The 15,770-nt window shown below is 41.9% G+C and overlaps 1 protein-coding gene across 1 annotated transcript; it reads right to left on the bottom strand.

The window, feature by feature from the left end:
* Nucleotides 1–1,344: 1,344 nt before the first annotated feature.
* Nucleotides 1,345–9,714, bottom strand: FAM216B (family with sequence similarity 216 member B). Its single transcript, XM_068984207.1, has 5 exons — nucleotides 9,674–9,714; nucleotides 7,391–7,439; nucleotides 7,125–7,247; nucleotides 3,635–3,755; nucleotides 1,345–1,562 (listed from the first exon to the last, which is right to left on the bottom strand). Exons 1-5 carry the CDS (start codon nucleotides 9,712–9,714, stop codon nucleotides 1,345–1,347), a joined length of 552 nt encoding a protein of 183 aa, XP_068840308.1.
* Between the last annotated feature and the right edge of the window lie 6,056 nt (nucleotides 9,715–15,770).

Here is a 15,770-nt window from a genome sequence, read left to right as displayed (position 1 = left end):
AAAAAATCACTAGTGGTGTAACTATTAAATGTCACTAACAAAACAGGCTCCTCTGTCCATGGGATTCTCCAGGCAGGGATATTGAAGTGGGTTGCCATTTCCTTCTCCTCAGTGGACATGAACTTGGGCAAATTCTGGGAGGTAGTGAAGGACAGGGAAGCTGGGCAGGCTGCAGTCCATGGGGTCGCAAAGAGTCAGACACGACTTAGTGACTGAAAAACAACAGCAGTTTTAACACCATTAAGGCCATAAAAGGTCCATTCTTTGGGGTTATTTCTTTTGCTGCTGAGACTATCTTCAGCTGCCAGGGGAAGATATGTGCACGAATCCTCTTACCCGTGCCAAGGTCAATTACAGCTGTGTAGAAGGAACCCAGCTGTAGCAGGTTGATAAGTTTCAAGAGGATACAAAGTGACTGAGTTAGGCAAGAACCAGAAGATTTGGGTCCAAGTTGAATGCTGTTGTTTGATGGGGAAGTCGAGAGGAAGGAGCCCATGGAAAGGCACGGTCCAGCAACTGCTGAGATGGTGTGGTCCAGAAGCTGTGCATGCCCAGTGTTCCCTCTGTGTCGGTCTGCTTATTTTCAGTATACACAGCAGGGGGCTTGCAAAATTGTCCACCCAGTGACAGAGGACCTGAACCCTCTGGTCACTTGTCCTCTTCAAGTGTTCTTGGGATTTCTCTGGAATGTTCTAATTCAAAGTAAGCTTTTATTCCAAAAGCTTCAAAAGTCATTTTATTCTACAGATTATAGTTGGAATGAAAGACTTGCTCTTTTTTTTTTAAATTTATTTATTTTAATTGGAGGCTAATTACTTTACAATATTATAATGGGTTTTGCCATACATTGACATGAATCAGCCATGGGTTTACATGCCTTGCTTACTCTTTAAAAAAATTTTAATTGGAGGAAACTTGCTTTACAACTTTGTGTTTGTTTCTGCCAAAGAACAATGCAAATCAGCCATAACTGTACATATATCCCCTCCTTCCTGAGCTTCCCTCCCTCCCATCTAGGTCATCACAGAATGCCAGGCCAGGCTCCCCGTGCGATACAGCAACTTCTCACCAGCTGTCTGTTTTGCACATGGTAGTGTGTGTGTGCGTTGATGCTCCTTTCTCCATTCATCGCACTCTTTCCTTCTCCCGTTGTGGGCTTGCTTACTCTTAGCTCCATTGCTCTTAAACCTTTCTACTTGTTCTTGCTGGCAAAATGCATGTGAGTGGGAGAGATTATTTCCAGGTGTGGGGTTTGTATTAGACGTTATTCTTTTATTTACTCCTATTCAACAGATATGCACTCAATACTTACTAGATGCTAGGGGAACATGGGCACCCACTTGTTCAGAGCTTGTGCACAGCCTTGGACCTGAGGGATGGGAGCCTTGTGCTTTGGGCCCTGAGTGGAATCACACACACAGGTCTTGCTGAGGGCTGTGTTCTTGTCCTGCCCGCGGCTCTCTGGGGGACGGTTCTATGAGGACCTGCCTTGGCTGAGGCCCTTTTGGTTGAATCTCTTAGTACAGCCGCATAGGCCAAGGCTTCCCGCTGAGTAATATAGCCTGGAGGGAAGAAAGGAGGTAAACTTTAAAGTCAACAGCTTTACAAAGCAAACAACTCTGCAAATATCCACATAGGCACAAAATTCCTTCTACTTTGTATGGTAGAAACAATTATGCTTAGCATTTTCAAATTGTACAGTTTTTCAGGGTATGAGGTATGTTTTTCTTCTGGTACATTTCTCATTGAATAAGTTCGTAAATTAATTAAATGAATAATAGTCTGTAGTTATTGCCAAATAGACAAATATTTGGAGAGGGACTTGAGCCATGAGAAATCTTCACGTGAGTTGGTTATCTTTAATAGCAAACTTGCTTCAGATAGAAACAGATACATTCGGTCTCAGTGTTTTTAAAGTGCAGTCTGCAGACCCTGCACAACAGAATCATTTGATTGAGGCCACACTGATAATGCTCTTTAAAAATGCAGGTTTCCGACTCTATTTCAAAGAACTTCTGAGTCAGAAACACAGAAGGTTAGGCTTGGAAGTCTGTATTGTTTTTTTTTTTTGGTCCCTCTGCATGGCATATATGATCTTAGTTTCTAGATCAGGGATCGAACCCATGCCCTCTCCATTGGAAGCTCAAAGTCTTAACCAGTGGACCACCAGGGAAATCCCTGGAAGACTGTATTTTAATAACATAGACAAATGTCTTATGTGCAATACACATTGCATATCTCTGTTCCTGGTTTCATTGGTTTCTGTGCAGTTTTACTCTACAAATAAGGCTACCAGATGACAATCCTCATGCTTTCAGTCAGGCATGGGGATCCGGCTGAATTCTGGTTCTGCCATTTACTAGTTGCATGACCCTGGTCAAGTTGTTTAACTTACTCATGTGTCCAACTCTTTGTGATCCTGTGGACTCTAGCCCACCAGGCTCCTCTGTCTATGGGATTTCCAGGCAAGAATACTGGAGCAGGTTGCCAATTCCTTCTCCAGGGCATCTTCCCGAACCAGGGATTAAACCCACATCTCTTATGTCTCCTGCACTGGCAGGTGGATTCTTCACCACTAGGGCCACCTGGGAAACAAAACCTTGCCCATATGGGGCATGAACCCACAACCCTGAGATTAAGGGTCTCATGCTCTCCTGACCGAGCTGGCTGGGCAGCTAATAAGTGATCTCCTGCAAACACTCACTTGTCTTGAGCACTTCTCCTTTATTAGTGTTGTTCCTGTATTTGCACAAAAGGAAAATGCTGTTGTTGCTTGTTCTTGATTTTAAATCATTTGCAAAAACTGTGCTTTCCTTTTGTGCAAATACAGGAACAACACTAATAAGATAGATGTGCTAAAGACAAGTGTTTATGGAAGAAAGGCTCTGTTGGAGTTAGAAGAGTGTAATAAGTAGGAGGCAGAGACTGAGAACATCTCCTGGAAGAAAAGGATTTTAATATTAACTACCTTTCCATAGACTGTTGCTTACAATCTATGAAGGATTTCCACAGCCATTCTTTCTGGTTCATAAAATCCCATGTGGTTGTGGAATAAGAGAGACGGCAGACCTTGGGGTGAAGACGCGTGATCTTTGGTGTGATGCTCCTCATTGATGTTTACTCTTTGTGTGATCTTGATCGGGTCCTATAACCTGTCTGAGCTACAGTTTCCCACAGCAGTAAAGTGGGGGTGAAAATGAGATATTCTGTGTAGAGCTCATAGCACAGTGTTGGAAACATGGTAGATACTTAATAAACATAAGTGTTATTGCTGTGACTTAAACAAGCCAGTGAGTCTGCACAACCAGCGATGGGCTGAGCGGTGGGTTAGCCTAAATCATCTGCCCAAGCCCATTGCCGCTTCTACTAGATCAAGTGCTCGTAAGTCTCAGAGCGTTGTTGACATTTGATAACAAACCCTACTCCAATTTCTTTAAGCCCTCTTAATTTCCCCATAAAGCCTTGCTTTTTATTGTCAGAGAAAATCATTTTTAAATTGACCTGCCAACCGTGTTGATAAAACAGCAGGCTGACAGGAGGCCATTCTTCTTGAATTATTTATCTGGAAACCCGACTGTAGCATAAGAGTCCTCCTTCCTGAGACACCTGGTTCCGGTCAGGTAGTTAAACTCACCAAGCAGCTGCTGGTGCTGAAGGCTGTGAATGTAGCGGGTCTGCAGGGCCTCCCACTGGGGCCTGGGGCTGTAAATCCTCATGATACTGTAAAAGTAGCGCTGCTGCCCTTGGGTTAGGTCCTGGAGAGCAGAGCAGGGGACTCTGGTGAGTTGCTGGACTTGAGGATCAGAGTGTGACGTATTCAAAGCTGACTCGCACAGAAATAAGATGCTTCTCCCATTGTTTCTCTCCCCTTGTCCCTCTCTCAATGAGTTTCCTTTCACCTCCCTTAGTTTACTTAAACCGTCTTCCACTGGCATCTGTAATGGTGAAAATGAGTTAAAAAAAAATAAAGATTCTAGGTAGGTAGGTCACAGTATTAGGCTGAGGGAGGTCCAAGGATTTTCAATATCTGATGCTGAAGCTCCAATACTTTGGCCACCTGATGCAAAGAGCTGACTCATTGGAAAAGACCCTGATGCTGGGAAAGATTGAAGGCAGGAGGAGAAGGGGGTGACAGAGGATGAGATGGTTGGACGGCATCACTGACTCGGTAGACATGAGTTTGAAGAAATTCCGGGAGATGGTGAAGGACAGGGAAGCCTGGCATGGTGCAGTCCATGGGGTCACAGAGAGTCGGACACGACTTAGCGACTGAACGACAGCAACCTGTACTGATCTGTTGTAATCCTTGTTGAGGAAGGTAGACTGAGAGTCTGCACAGGGCCTGAAGTGTGCCAGGCCTCTGCAGAGTAAAAGAACTTTCCCTTCAGAGCTCTCAGCGTAAGCAGAGAAGATAGATGAGTGGATGGGTAATGTGATAAGCATTCAAGGTCATTAGTGAAAAAGTGCTATGAAAACAGAGAAGAAATATAAGCTCTTGTTAAGGAGTCAAGGAAGCTCCCTGAAAGAGAAGACCAACACGTCTGAGTCTGCCTTGTCAGGAATATAAGCTCATGTTAAGGAGTCAAAGAAGCTTCCTGAAAGAGAAGACCAACATGTCTGAGTCTGCCTTGTCAGGAGAGATTCCCTAAAGGGGCTAGAATATGAATTCTCAAAGAGCATCGACATCGCTTAGGAATCTGTGAGAAATGCAGATTCCCAGGCCTCACCAGCCCTACAGAATCAGACACGGGGAGAGGGGTGGGGGACCCAGGACTCTGGTGACCTCTGGGTGGTTTTGACACTCACTCCGTAAAATTTGGGAACCACTGGACTAGAAGAAAATGAAAGGCTGATTAGAGAGAGAAAGTGGTACAGATTTTCTTCTGGGGTACAAAATATCTGAATATATTGGGAACCAGACTTTTGCCATTTTTTTTTTTTAAACTTTAACCTGGTGGCTCAGGCAGTAAAGAATCTGCCTGCAGTGCAGAAGACTCAAGTTCAAGCCTTGGGTTGGGAAGATCCCCTGGAAAAGGAAATGGCAAGCCACTTCACTATTCTTGCCTGGAGAATTCCATGAACAGAGGAGCCTAGCAGGCTACAGTCCATAGGGTCACAAAGAGTAGGACACAACTGAGCTACTAACACTTTCACTGCAATTACAAAAGAAATTATTTTAACCAGGATATAGAGTCTGAGCTGGAAAAGCCTCTAGAGTGGGACAGCGGAAGATCACGGAAGCCTTTTATGCTACACTAAGAGGTTAAAGATGATCTTTACTATGAAGAAACAGTGGTCTTTCTTTAAGGCAGTGGTTTCCAACAGGAGTGATTTTGACCCTCAAGGGACATTTGGCAATGTCCGAAGAAATTCTTGGTTGTCAGAGATGGTGGGAAGGAAGATGGTTGCTACTGGCATTCAGAGGTTAGAGGCCAGGGATGCCGAACATACTACAGAGCGCCAGTGCCCCCAGACAAGAATTACCCAGGCCCAAATGCCGTTCTTTGAGCTGCCTGGATCTGCATTGTAAAGACCACTCTGGACCTGCTATGCAGAATGGCCTTAAGGGAAGACGGACCACTGGTAAGGGGACCATTTGGAAAGCTACCACCTAGTGCAGGGAGGAACAGGAAGGGCTGCATTACAGTTGCTTTTATATATTTGCCTGATATATAGCGATGAGGAAACAGAGAAAGTGGCATCAACATTTTAGAAAAATCAAGATGAAATAAGTCCGTGTGTGTGTGTGTGTGCTAAGTTGCTCAGTCGTGTCCAACTCTGTGACCCCATAGACCGTGGCCTGCCAGTCTCCTCTGTCCATGGGATTCTCCAGGCAAGAATAGTGGAGTGAGTTGCCATTTCCTTCTCCAGGGGATCTTCCTGACCCAGGGATTGAACCCATGTCTCTTATATCTTCTGCATTGGGCAGGCAGGTTTTTTTTTTTTTACCACTAATGCCACCTGGGAAACCCAAAATAATTTCACCTTAGGCTAAAACATTCAAAGGAATGACAGAATTTCAAAACCAGTTGATAACCATGTAGTAAAAAGTAAACAAGATAATTATATATAAGCTAAGTGAATTTTATCTGCTAAAACATTTTGTGTGGCATTGAAATCTGTCAGTTTTTTTTTTAAGATCTAGAGACCTTAAACTTGATATTACAAATATATTCAGAGAGAAAGTAGCTGAGCCAAGTACTTCACACTTGAGATATTATTTCAGTTTTACAGTTTCCAAATTAGATGTTTTAAAAGATAATATATTTGAAGAAGAGAATAGATCCCTAATTAAGCCTTTTCAAATGATTGAGAACAATATAACATGAAAATTGCAATCCATTTCAAGAGCAAACCTCCAAAGTGCAATGGGAGTTTCCATTATATAAGATAAAACCTTGAAAATTATAGTTTTATTTTACAAGGGGAAAAAAAAAAAAACATAGTTCTTTTCCTTAGGAGAATACTATCTTCCTAAAGGAGAAGTAATAGATAATGCTTTTTTCCCTGATTTTATTTTATTTTAAACTTTTTATTTTGTATTGGGGTATAGCCAACACAGCTCATAACTCAAGAGGTGTGGGTTTTAAAAAAAAGTTTTTTTTTTTAATACTGGAGTATAGCCCATTAAGAATGTTGTGATAGTTTCAGTTGAACAGGGAAGGGACTCAGCCATACATATACACGTATCCATTCTCCTGCAAATTCCCCTCCCATCCAGGCTGCCACATTGTGTTGAGCAGAGTTCCCTGTGCTGTATAGTGATCCTCGTGGGTTACCCATTTGAAATACAGCAGGTTGTACCTGTCCATCTCAAACACCCTACCCATCCCTTCCCCTCATCCTGCCCCCTGGCACATAAGTTCGTTCTCTAAGTCCATGAGATAGCAGATGACATTTTTGATGTTGTTACCCTATTGCTTAGCTTTCCTTAAGGGGAAGAGTTCCTCAAGGGGGACGGATGTAGGATTAGATTATCCGAGTGCTCCTTCATTCTCTCAGACACACTGTTGCACACACAAGGGTGTGTGTCGAGCCCTGTGTTCTCCCTAATGCCAGGTAAACCCTCACCCCCTGAAGAAGAGCCAGAGAAGGCCCCTCCATCTGTGAATAACATGCTGCACCTTCAGCAATGGCGTGTCAGAGGCAGAGCGAGGGACTCGAATGCAAGGAATATGTGGCACATTGCGCAGCTTTTGTTGTCTTTTCCATTTTTCTCCCATCTTTATTCTGTACCTGGAAGCAACAACAAAGCACAACATAAATTTTCATGTTGTTCAAACAATTTTGGGGGATGTACCTGAGTAAGTAAGCAATCAAGTAAATAAGTGAACAGATAGATGTTATTTATTTCAAGGGAAAAGACATTTTCTCAAATGATTCCATGGAATTGGACCTCACCAGACTTCTTAATCCTGCATTTTTCCCAATTCTCATCCCTTACTTGTTGTTCTGTCACCAAGCCATGTCTGACTCTTTGCTGTAGCCAGGGACGACAGCACGCTAGGCTTCTGGTCCTTCACTATCTCCCAGAGTTTGCTCAGACTCTTGTCCATTGAGTCGATGATGGCATACAAACATCTCTTCCTTTGTCGCCCCTTTCTGCCCTCAATATTTCCTAGCATCAGGGTCTTTTCCAATAAGTCGGCTCTTCACATTAGGTGGCCGAAGTATTGGAGCTTCAGCTTCAGTATCAGTCCTTCCAGTAAATATTCAGTATTGATTTCCTTTAGGATTGACTAGTTTAATCTCCTGGCTATCCAAGGAACTCTCACGAGTCTTCTCCAGCATTACAGTTTGAAAGCATCAATTCTTTGGTGCTCAGCCTTCTTTATGCTCCAGTTCTCACATCCTTACATGGCTATTGGAAAAACCATAGCTTTAACTATACAGACCTTTGTCAGCAAAGCGATGTCTCTGCTTTTTAATATGTAGTCTAAGTTTATCATAGCTTTTCTTCCAAGGAGCAAGCGTCTTTTAATTTCGTGCTGCAGTCACCATCGCAGTCATTTTGGAGCCCAAGAAAATAAAATCTGTCACTGATTGCACTTTTTCCCATCTATTTGCCATGAAGTCATGGGATCCAACCCGAGGGAATAAATCAGAGTCCTTTGTCTTTCTGCTTACTCTGCATTTGGAACAGGTGGGTTGTAAAACCACATCAGGTCTTAACAGTTATTTCTTGGTAACTCTAAATAATAGTTATTACTTTATCTGATTCTATCAGTAATATATATCATTTTTGAAAATTTGAAAATAGAAGAGGAAATACGATCATCCATAATTTAACAGTGCATAACTATTGTTGTCACTTGATTGATTTCATTTTACTATTTTTTCCCTGTGTACATCCACTGTGATATTAGAACAGGGAGCTCATGCTCTCTATGTTACGCACCTTCCCAGCACGTTTAATAGCCTTTGAAAATATGATTTATCACGGCAGTCTATATATCTTTGCATCATTTTCCATTTCTTGCACATTCAGATTTGCTGTTTCCCAACCTTGTACTATTAAAGAAGCTGTTAAATCTGGCCGTGTTTCTAACCTGACAAAGATGCAGAATGAAGGAGCCACAGCTGCTACGATTAAGTCTCATTTCCTTTCCATGCAATTCAGGATTTAGAATCTGAGGTGTATAGAATAATTTAAAAATTAACCGTCAAGAAAGAATAAACATATTGGAGCAGGGTTAACATGGCAGAGTGGAAATCCCAGCATTTCTCCTCTCTTCCCTCCTTTGCCCCTGCCAACAATGTCTACCTCACTGGTTTACTTGATTACCTGAAATTTTTTAAAAATTCATTTTACTGAAGTATAGTTGATTTACAGTGTTGTGTTGATTTTGGCTACACAGCAGAGTGATTCAGTTGTATGTGTATATACATTCCTTTTCATACGCTTTTTCATTATGGTTTATTGCAGAGGGTTGGGCATAGTTCCCTGTGCTATAGAGTAGGACCTTGCTGTTTATCCATTCTATATATAATATGATTAGCTGAGATTTGAAAATAGAATGCTCTCACTTTAGGCCAGTTCCTCCTCTCTCCTCTACCCTATCGTATGCTCACGCACATGTGTGCACACGAGCACCACAGTACATGCACTTAAGAATTTTAACATATGAGAAATCTCTGGTTCCAAGTTTACAGAGCTAAGGCTCAGATTTTCCAGAAGGGAAATTTATTAGGGAAATGTCGGTCAGCATCTTTGTGTGTCTTGTTTCCTCAGTATAAACTTATAATTTAAACTATAAGTATATTATTCAATACTGCTTTCCTTCCATGTGCTCTCCGGAAGGCATCCCAACCAAGATACACTCTTAATATTGATGGTGATAGACACCTAAACTCTACCCTGTAATCAAATCATCTCCATATCCCTCCTCCCATTTTCCAGGTCTGTAGAGCAGAACATAAATATTCTTCAAAGCTGGAAAGATTTTTTTTTTTCTTTCCTCAAATAGCATCAGGAAATGACTGACAATCTTTCTTAGGGCAGCAATTCATGTGTGCTTTCCTCAGGCTATTGCTAAGGAAATCCATCTTACCCAATCAAGTGGTCTGCACTTGATAAAGTTTGATTAAAATGCTTGCAGAACTCAGGGAGGAAATATCTACCCAAAAAATTATATCTGAAACAAAAAGACAGATTTGCTTAAAAGAAACTTACCCTGTATTGTAATCTCCCCTCTTTAAAAAGCTGGGATTCATATTCAGTGTAGTTTTCCTGCAAGGTCCCTTTCTTCATGGGGTGGTGGCGGTACAATCCTGTTTGTTGATAAGCTGATATCCAAGCAACATCATGTGATGGAACAAAGAGCTGGGAGATTTGGCTGCTCGCCTTTCCCTGCTTCTAGGCAACATGCAGCTGCACAGTTTAATCTTTTATCTTTTTTCCTCCCCAAATTTTATATCTAATTAAGTGTCAACTTCTAATCTACCATATCTGCATTCAGTGCAGACACCAGGGAGAAAAGTACATGGAAACAGAGAGGCTGAATATTAAAGGTCAAGAGATCCATCAGGGCAACAGCCCATTACATGTGTATTTCTCAGATTTGGAATCAATAATCCCCATCCCTGTTGCTCAGAAGGATGAGGGAATAATTCCTAAATACAGAGGTACAGGCATAAACTTGTGGTAATCTATGGAGTGGTCCCATATGTTAAGATAATGTTCTGTTCTCAGTTTTTTGGAGGAGTGTGCTATTCTCCATGTTTGATCTTGATTTGAGGGCACATGATGAAGAACTTATGGCAAAAGATTCTTGCCCATCAGCATGAGCCTCCCATTGTAACCTGACTCATCAGAGCAATCTTATCACTTCCTCTGGGCTAGCGTTATGACTACAGACTACTTTTTTTCAGATTGTCTGCAAAAATGAAGAGTTCCAAGGGAAAATGGAAGAAGAAATAGCAAAAAAGAAAACCACAAATTCAGGATTCTTCAGAGGCTAAAGGGAAGAAAAATATAGGGAGATAAAAGTGATGAATTGTATAGCTTAAAAGAGAAAAGACTCAACACACAAAAATAGTTTGCATTTTCCCACAATAATTCAAGTGCAGACCTTCTGGGGAATAAACATGATACAAGCAAGAGTCTATAAATGCCAGTGAATACCCCCAAACCTCTCAGATGCAGGTCAGAGAGGTGATTCTCTACTGAGAGAGAAAGAACAGTTGTCTGCAGAGTTGACACTGTCTGTTGAGTCTCCCTTGAATGTTTTTCCAGGATGTGATGAAATGCCTTCTACGGCTCACCACATCTGCTGACAGTTACACACACATGCTGATTCATAACAACATGCATCACTCCCTGCCAGGTAGGGAAAACAGAGACAGATCTAGGCGTTTGACTGAGAGGGAACTGAATAAAAGAAATAGAAAAGTTTGGGAATGGCCTGCATGGGAGCAAAACAAGAAAGGTTAGCTAATCCAAAGATTGGCAACTGCACTAAATTACTACTGCACCTAGAGCTGGCGGTCAAAGGGAAAAATGATTTCAGCCAGAGCCCGTGAACACTGAGCTACTTCTGTTGGGCCTTTGCTGCCGAAACAGCGCCCCAGGACCTGGTACTCACCCGCTAGTCTTGCTTCTGTGTTCTTTCTGAAACTTTATTACTGCTGTTCTGTTACCGCTGTCGCTGAACTGGCTGCTACCATTGCTAACATGGTCGCTGATACTGCCGCTGTTACAAGCTCAAGCAGCGGTCACTCCCCTTCTCCTCTCCCCCAGAGTTCCATCTCCTGCATCCCAGTGGATGCCAACTGGTGAGGAATTCCAAGATGTATTTTGCAGTCTTCTCACGACTGTGGTAAGGGCTTCCCTGGTATCTCAGATGGTAAGGAATCTGCCTACAGTGCAGGAGGCCTGGGTTCAGTTTCTGGGTCGGGAAGATCCCCTGGAGAAGGGCATGGCAACCCACTCCAGTATCCTTGCCTGCAGAATCCCATGGACAGAGGAGCCTGGTGGGCTACAGTCCAAGGGAATGGCAAAGAGTCGGACACGACTGAGTAACTAACATTTTCCCTTTCACTGTAGTGAAGAGGAAGGGTAAACACGTAGCAGGGTAAGCATGAAGCTGAGAGATAAAAGACACCCTGCACATGAGAATGCCATCAACAAAAATTTAAGAGATACCTCGTGGATCTATGAAGTCTGGTAGAAGGCTGAAGGACTTAGACATACAGCCAGTGTTTGCCTAATACCACAAAAGTTCGGAACTTTGTAAGGAAAGACAATAAAAGATTATCACCTAGCTCTATAGATGGTATCGGGGCTTCCCTGGTGACTTAGCAGTAAAGAATCTGCTTGCAAAGCAGGAGACTCAGATTCGATCCCTGGGTTGGGAAGATCCCCTGGAGAAAGAAATGGCAACCCACTCCAGTGTTTTTGTCTGGGAAATCCCATAGATGGAGGAACTTGGTGGGCCACAGTCCATGGGGTCACAAAAGATTCAGACACAACTTAGTGACTAAAACAACAACAGAATGAGAGATACATTTTGGGACAATAAGAATTAGGAGTGATAAAAATATATAGTGTCACTTTTAGACAAAGAAAATGTTTCCCTGATATGACAGCTAGACTTTTCAAAGAGAATTTATTAAATTAACTACCAAAAAAAAGAGTAGAAACACTCATCATCTAATTATTGTAGAAAATATCATTTTAACTATTGATGAAGACGCAGACTATTTTGTAGATGAGATGTCGGTACATCAATGGGGCCCAGTGCTTAAGATATTGGTATTTTTAAATTCCACACTCAGAATATGGATCATAAAGTGTTTTTTATAGGATAGTAGGGTATACATGACCTCATGGGCATTACCAAATGAGAAAAAGCAACCCATGATTGGAATCCACAATGAGATTAAACTGTAATTTAAAGATACAGTCTGCTAGAACAAGGAGCAGAGCCTCATGGTATACCATAGAGATAAGTACTTGCCCAGAAAACTGTGAACCCAGGAAGAAATTATGCAATCATATCTTTCTGCTTGAGTTTGAGCAAACTCTGGAAATTGATGAAGGACAGGGAAGCCTGGCATGCTGCAATCCGTGGGATCGAAAAAGAGTCAGACACGACTGAGTGACTGAATAGCAATAACAGTCCTTCTGCTCTAGGATCCTCTTAGCTGAGGAGCTTTCCATGGGGATAACTCCGCATTCTCCTGTTGTGGTGGAGCACAGGCTTTAGGCACAAGGTCTTCAGTAGTCACAGCACGCAGACTCAGTAATTGCCACTCTCGGACTCTAGAGCGTGGGCTTAGTAGTTCTGGGACATGAGCTAAGTTGCTCGGAGACATGTGGAATTTTCCTGGACCAGGGATTGAACCCATGTCCCCTGCATTGGCAAGCAGACTCCTATCTACAGTACCACCAGGGAAGTCCCAGAGCCTTCAGAGTCTTTGTTGGACTTTCACAAAGAGCTGTCGAGTCCATCAGGCTCTATCCTGTTTGGTAGGGTTCGGCCAGGAGTCTAATTATTCCTCTGTTACCTTTTTTTTTTTCCTCTCTCATCTCTTCACAAAAAATCCTATTTCTTCAAGTTTCCCCAAACAAAAGCTCTTAACACGTATCAACCCCTTAAGGATCACTGGTCTCAAAAGTGAGAAATCTAAGAATCCCAGTTTTAATCCTACTTTATACACTTAAAAACAGTGATTAGCAGCAAAGGAAAAGCTCAGTAGGTCATATATGTGCCAAGGACTTTGGAAAACAGGTTCCTGAAGTTCAAAAAATAATCTAAAGTGGAATATAACTCAAATGCCCAGAGATTTAACTTTGACTCTATAATCTCAAATAACTCTATTTAATAAAAAGGGAAGATGTCAGAAGGCAATAGAACAGCGCCCCAGGACCTGGTACTCACCCGCTAGTCTTGCTTCTGTGTTCTTTCTGAAACTTTATTACTGCTGTTCTGTTACCGCTGTCGCTGAACTGGCTGCTACCATTGCTAACATGGTCGCTGATACTGCTGCTGTTACAAGCTCAAGCAGCGGTCACTCCCCTTCTCCTCTCCCCCAGAGTTCCATCTCCTGCATCCCAGTGGATGCCAACTGGTGAGGAATTCCAAGATGTATTTTGCAGTCTTCTCACGACTGTGGTAAGGGCTTCCCTGGTATCTCAGATGGTAAGGAATCTGCCTACAGTGCAGGAGACCTGGGTTCAGTTTCTGGGTCGGGAGGATCCCCTGGAGAAGGGCATGGCAACCCACTCCAGTATCCTTGCCTGCAGAATCCCATGGACAGAGGAGCCTGGTGGGCTACAGTCCAAGGGAATGGCAAAGAGTCGGACACGACTGAGTAACTAACATTTTCCCTTTCACTGTAGTGAAGAGGAAGGGTAAACACGTAGCAGGGTAAGCATGAAGCTGAGAGATAAAAGATACCCCTGCACATGAGAATGCCATCAACAAAAATTTAAGAGGTACCTCGTGGATCTATGAAGTCTGGTAGAAGGCTGAAGGACTTAGACATACAGCCAATGTTTGCCTAATACCACGAAAGTTTGGAACTTTGTAAGGAAAGACAATAAAAGATTATCACCTAGCTCAAACCCATGGTTACCTGAAGTCTATGATTTCTCCCCTTAGACTCTGGAACTAAAAGGGAATTCAAGCAACATACCTGTTGCTATAATAGAAAATTACCCCCCTTATGGAGCCATTATATGCACACAGAATTCATGCATCTTGATTTCTGTCACTGGGGTATGTTTCATTTCCATCCAGAATACTGCTTAGTTGAGCAAGGGAGGCTTTAGTTTCACAAAGACTCGTGGTCATAATTCTGGAGTAGATGGGTCTTATTATACCAAGTCACTGACCTTCTGACAAGGCTCCTGGGAAGGCTTCGTGCAAGCAAGTGTCTAACAGGCCATTCCCATCAGTCCATAGATTTCCCAGGCATTTCCCAATTCACAGAAAATGTGGGTGTACAGCTTAGGTCCTTACCCATGAAAACACTCTCTGCATGTGTTCTGATTTTTTTTTTAAGTAAACTGAATAAAAATATCATCTACTACTTGACAGTGGCTTAGGGGAGCAACTTATTTATTGAGATATAACTGACATAATTTAGATTCAGTATTTGTATATTTTGGAAAATAATCACAACAGTAAGTCTAGTTAATATCCATCCTTATAAATATTTATAAACATTTAAAAGATCAATACTGACAGCTATGTCTTGAACAGTCATTTCTTTTTCTGTTGTTATTAGGGATAGAGTTCTGGGGCTTTTAGACGTTGTAGACCTGGTATTTCTGAAATTGACAAGGTGCCTTGTAAAATTCTCATGGGCAGATAAGTACAAAACTCGGAACTTGTTAAAAATTAATGCTAGAGGTGCCAATTAAAGGGTCAGTGACAACCTGGATAGGATTTTGGTGGCATGCTCTGATCTGTTCCACAGTTTTACCAAGGTCTTATATGGAGACATAGTAGGCAAGCTTATTAAGTTTTCAGATGACAAAGATTTAGTTTTAAAATGACAGAAATTGAGGTGGGATGAAGAACATAGTGATGGCAGAATCAGGACACAAAAAGATCTTGACAAGCTAATGTGTGGATTGACTTTAAAATGATGAAATGGAATAACAATGAAAGTTAAATTCTGCATCAGTTTCATTTCTAGTTGGAAGAATACAGAAGTGAAATTTGGAGTTCAGCAGCAGTTTAAGCGTAGGAAAGTATTGCAGAATGAGGCTGCCAGGGAGATTGTGGACTCCATCAATAATGCCTCATAAAATATTTGAAGGGCTCACATGTAAAAAAAAAAATCTGGTTTTATTGAGGTATACTTGACATACATCACTGTAAAAATGGTTTGACTTAGGTATATTATGAAACAGTTCTGCAGTAAGTTTAGTTAGCATCATCATCTCACATAAATATAATAAGAGAAAGCACACACACAAAAAAGAAAAACATTGTCTTGTGTTGAGATCTTTTAGGGTTTATTCTCTTATCAACTTTCACATGTACCATAGAGCAGTGTTAACAGCAGCCATCACGCTGTACATTACATCTCTAGTATTTCTTTACCTTGTAACAGGAAGTTGGTACCTTTGGACCACCTTTCTCCACTCCCCCTACCCACACCCCCAGCCTCTAGTACACAAATCTGATCTCTTTTTCTGGGCATTTGGTTGGTATTTTCTGTTACTGTGTTTTTGTTTTGTTTTCAGATTCCACGTATAAGTGAGGTTATATACAGTATTTGTCTTTCTCTATTTGACTGATTTCACTCAGCGTAAT

This window comes from Capricornis sumatraensis, chromosome 12 (assembly GCF_032405125.1).
Source record: "Capricornis sumatraensis isolate serow.1 chromosome 12, serow.2, whole genome shotgun sequence".
In the NCBI taxonomy this organism is placed as follows: Eukaryota; Metazoa; Chordata; class Mammalia; order Artiodactyla; family Bovidae; genus Capricornis; species Capricornis sumatraensis.
Note: the sequence above shows the minus strand (reverse complement) of the source record. Positions and strands in the feature narration are given on the sequence as shown.

Coding starts and splice junctions, on each gene's coding strand:
- FAM216B (XM_068984207.1), bottom strand. CDS start 9,714: ATGAATCCCAGCTTTTTAAAGAGGGGAGATTACAATACAGG. Junction 7,248..7,390: donor AGAAGTCTGGTGAGGTCCAA/TTCCATGGAATC, acceptor TTGTGCTTTGTT/GTTGCTTCCAGGTACAGAAT. Junction 3,756..7,124: donor CTGACACGCCATTGCTGAAG/GTGCAGCATGTT, acceptor TCTGCTCTCCAG/GACCTAACCCAAGGGCAGCA.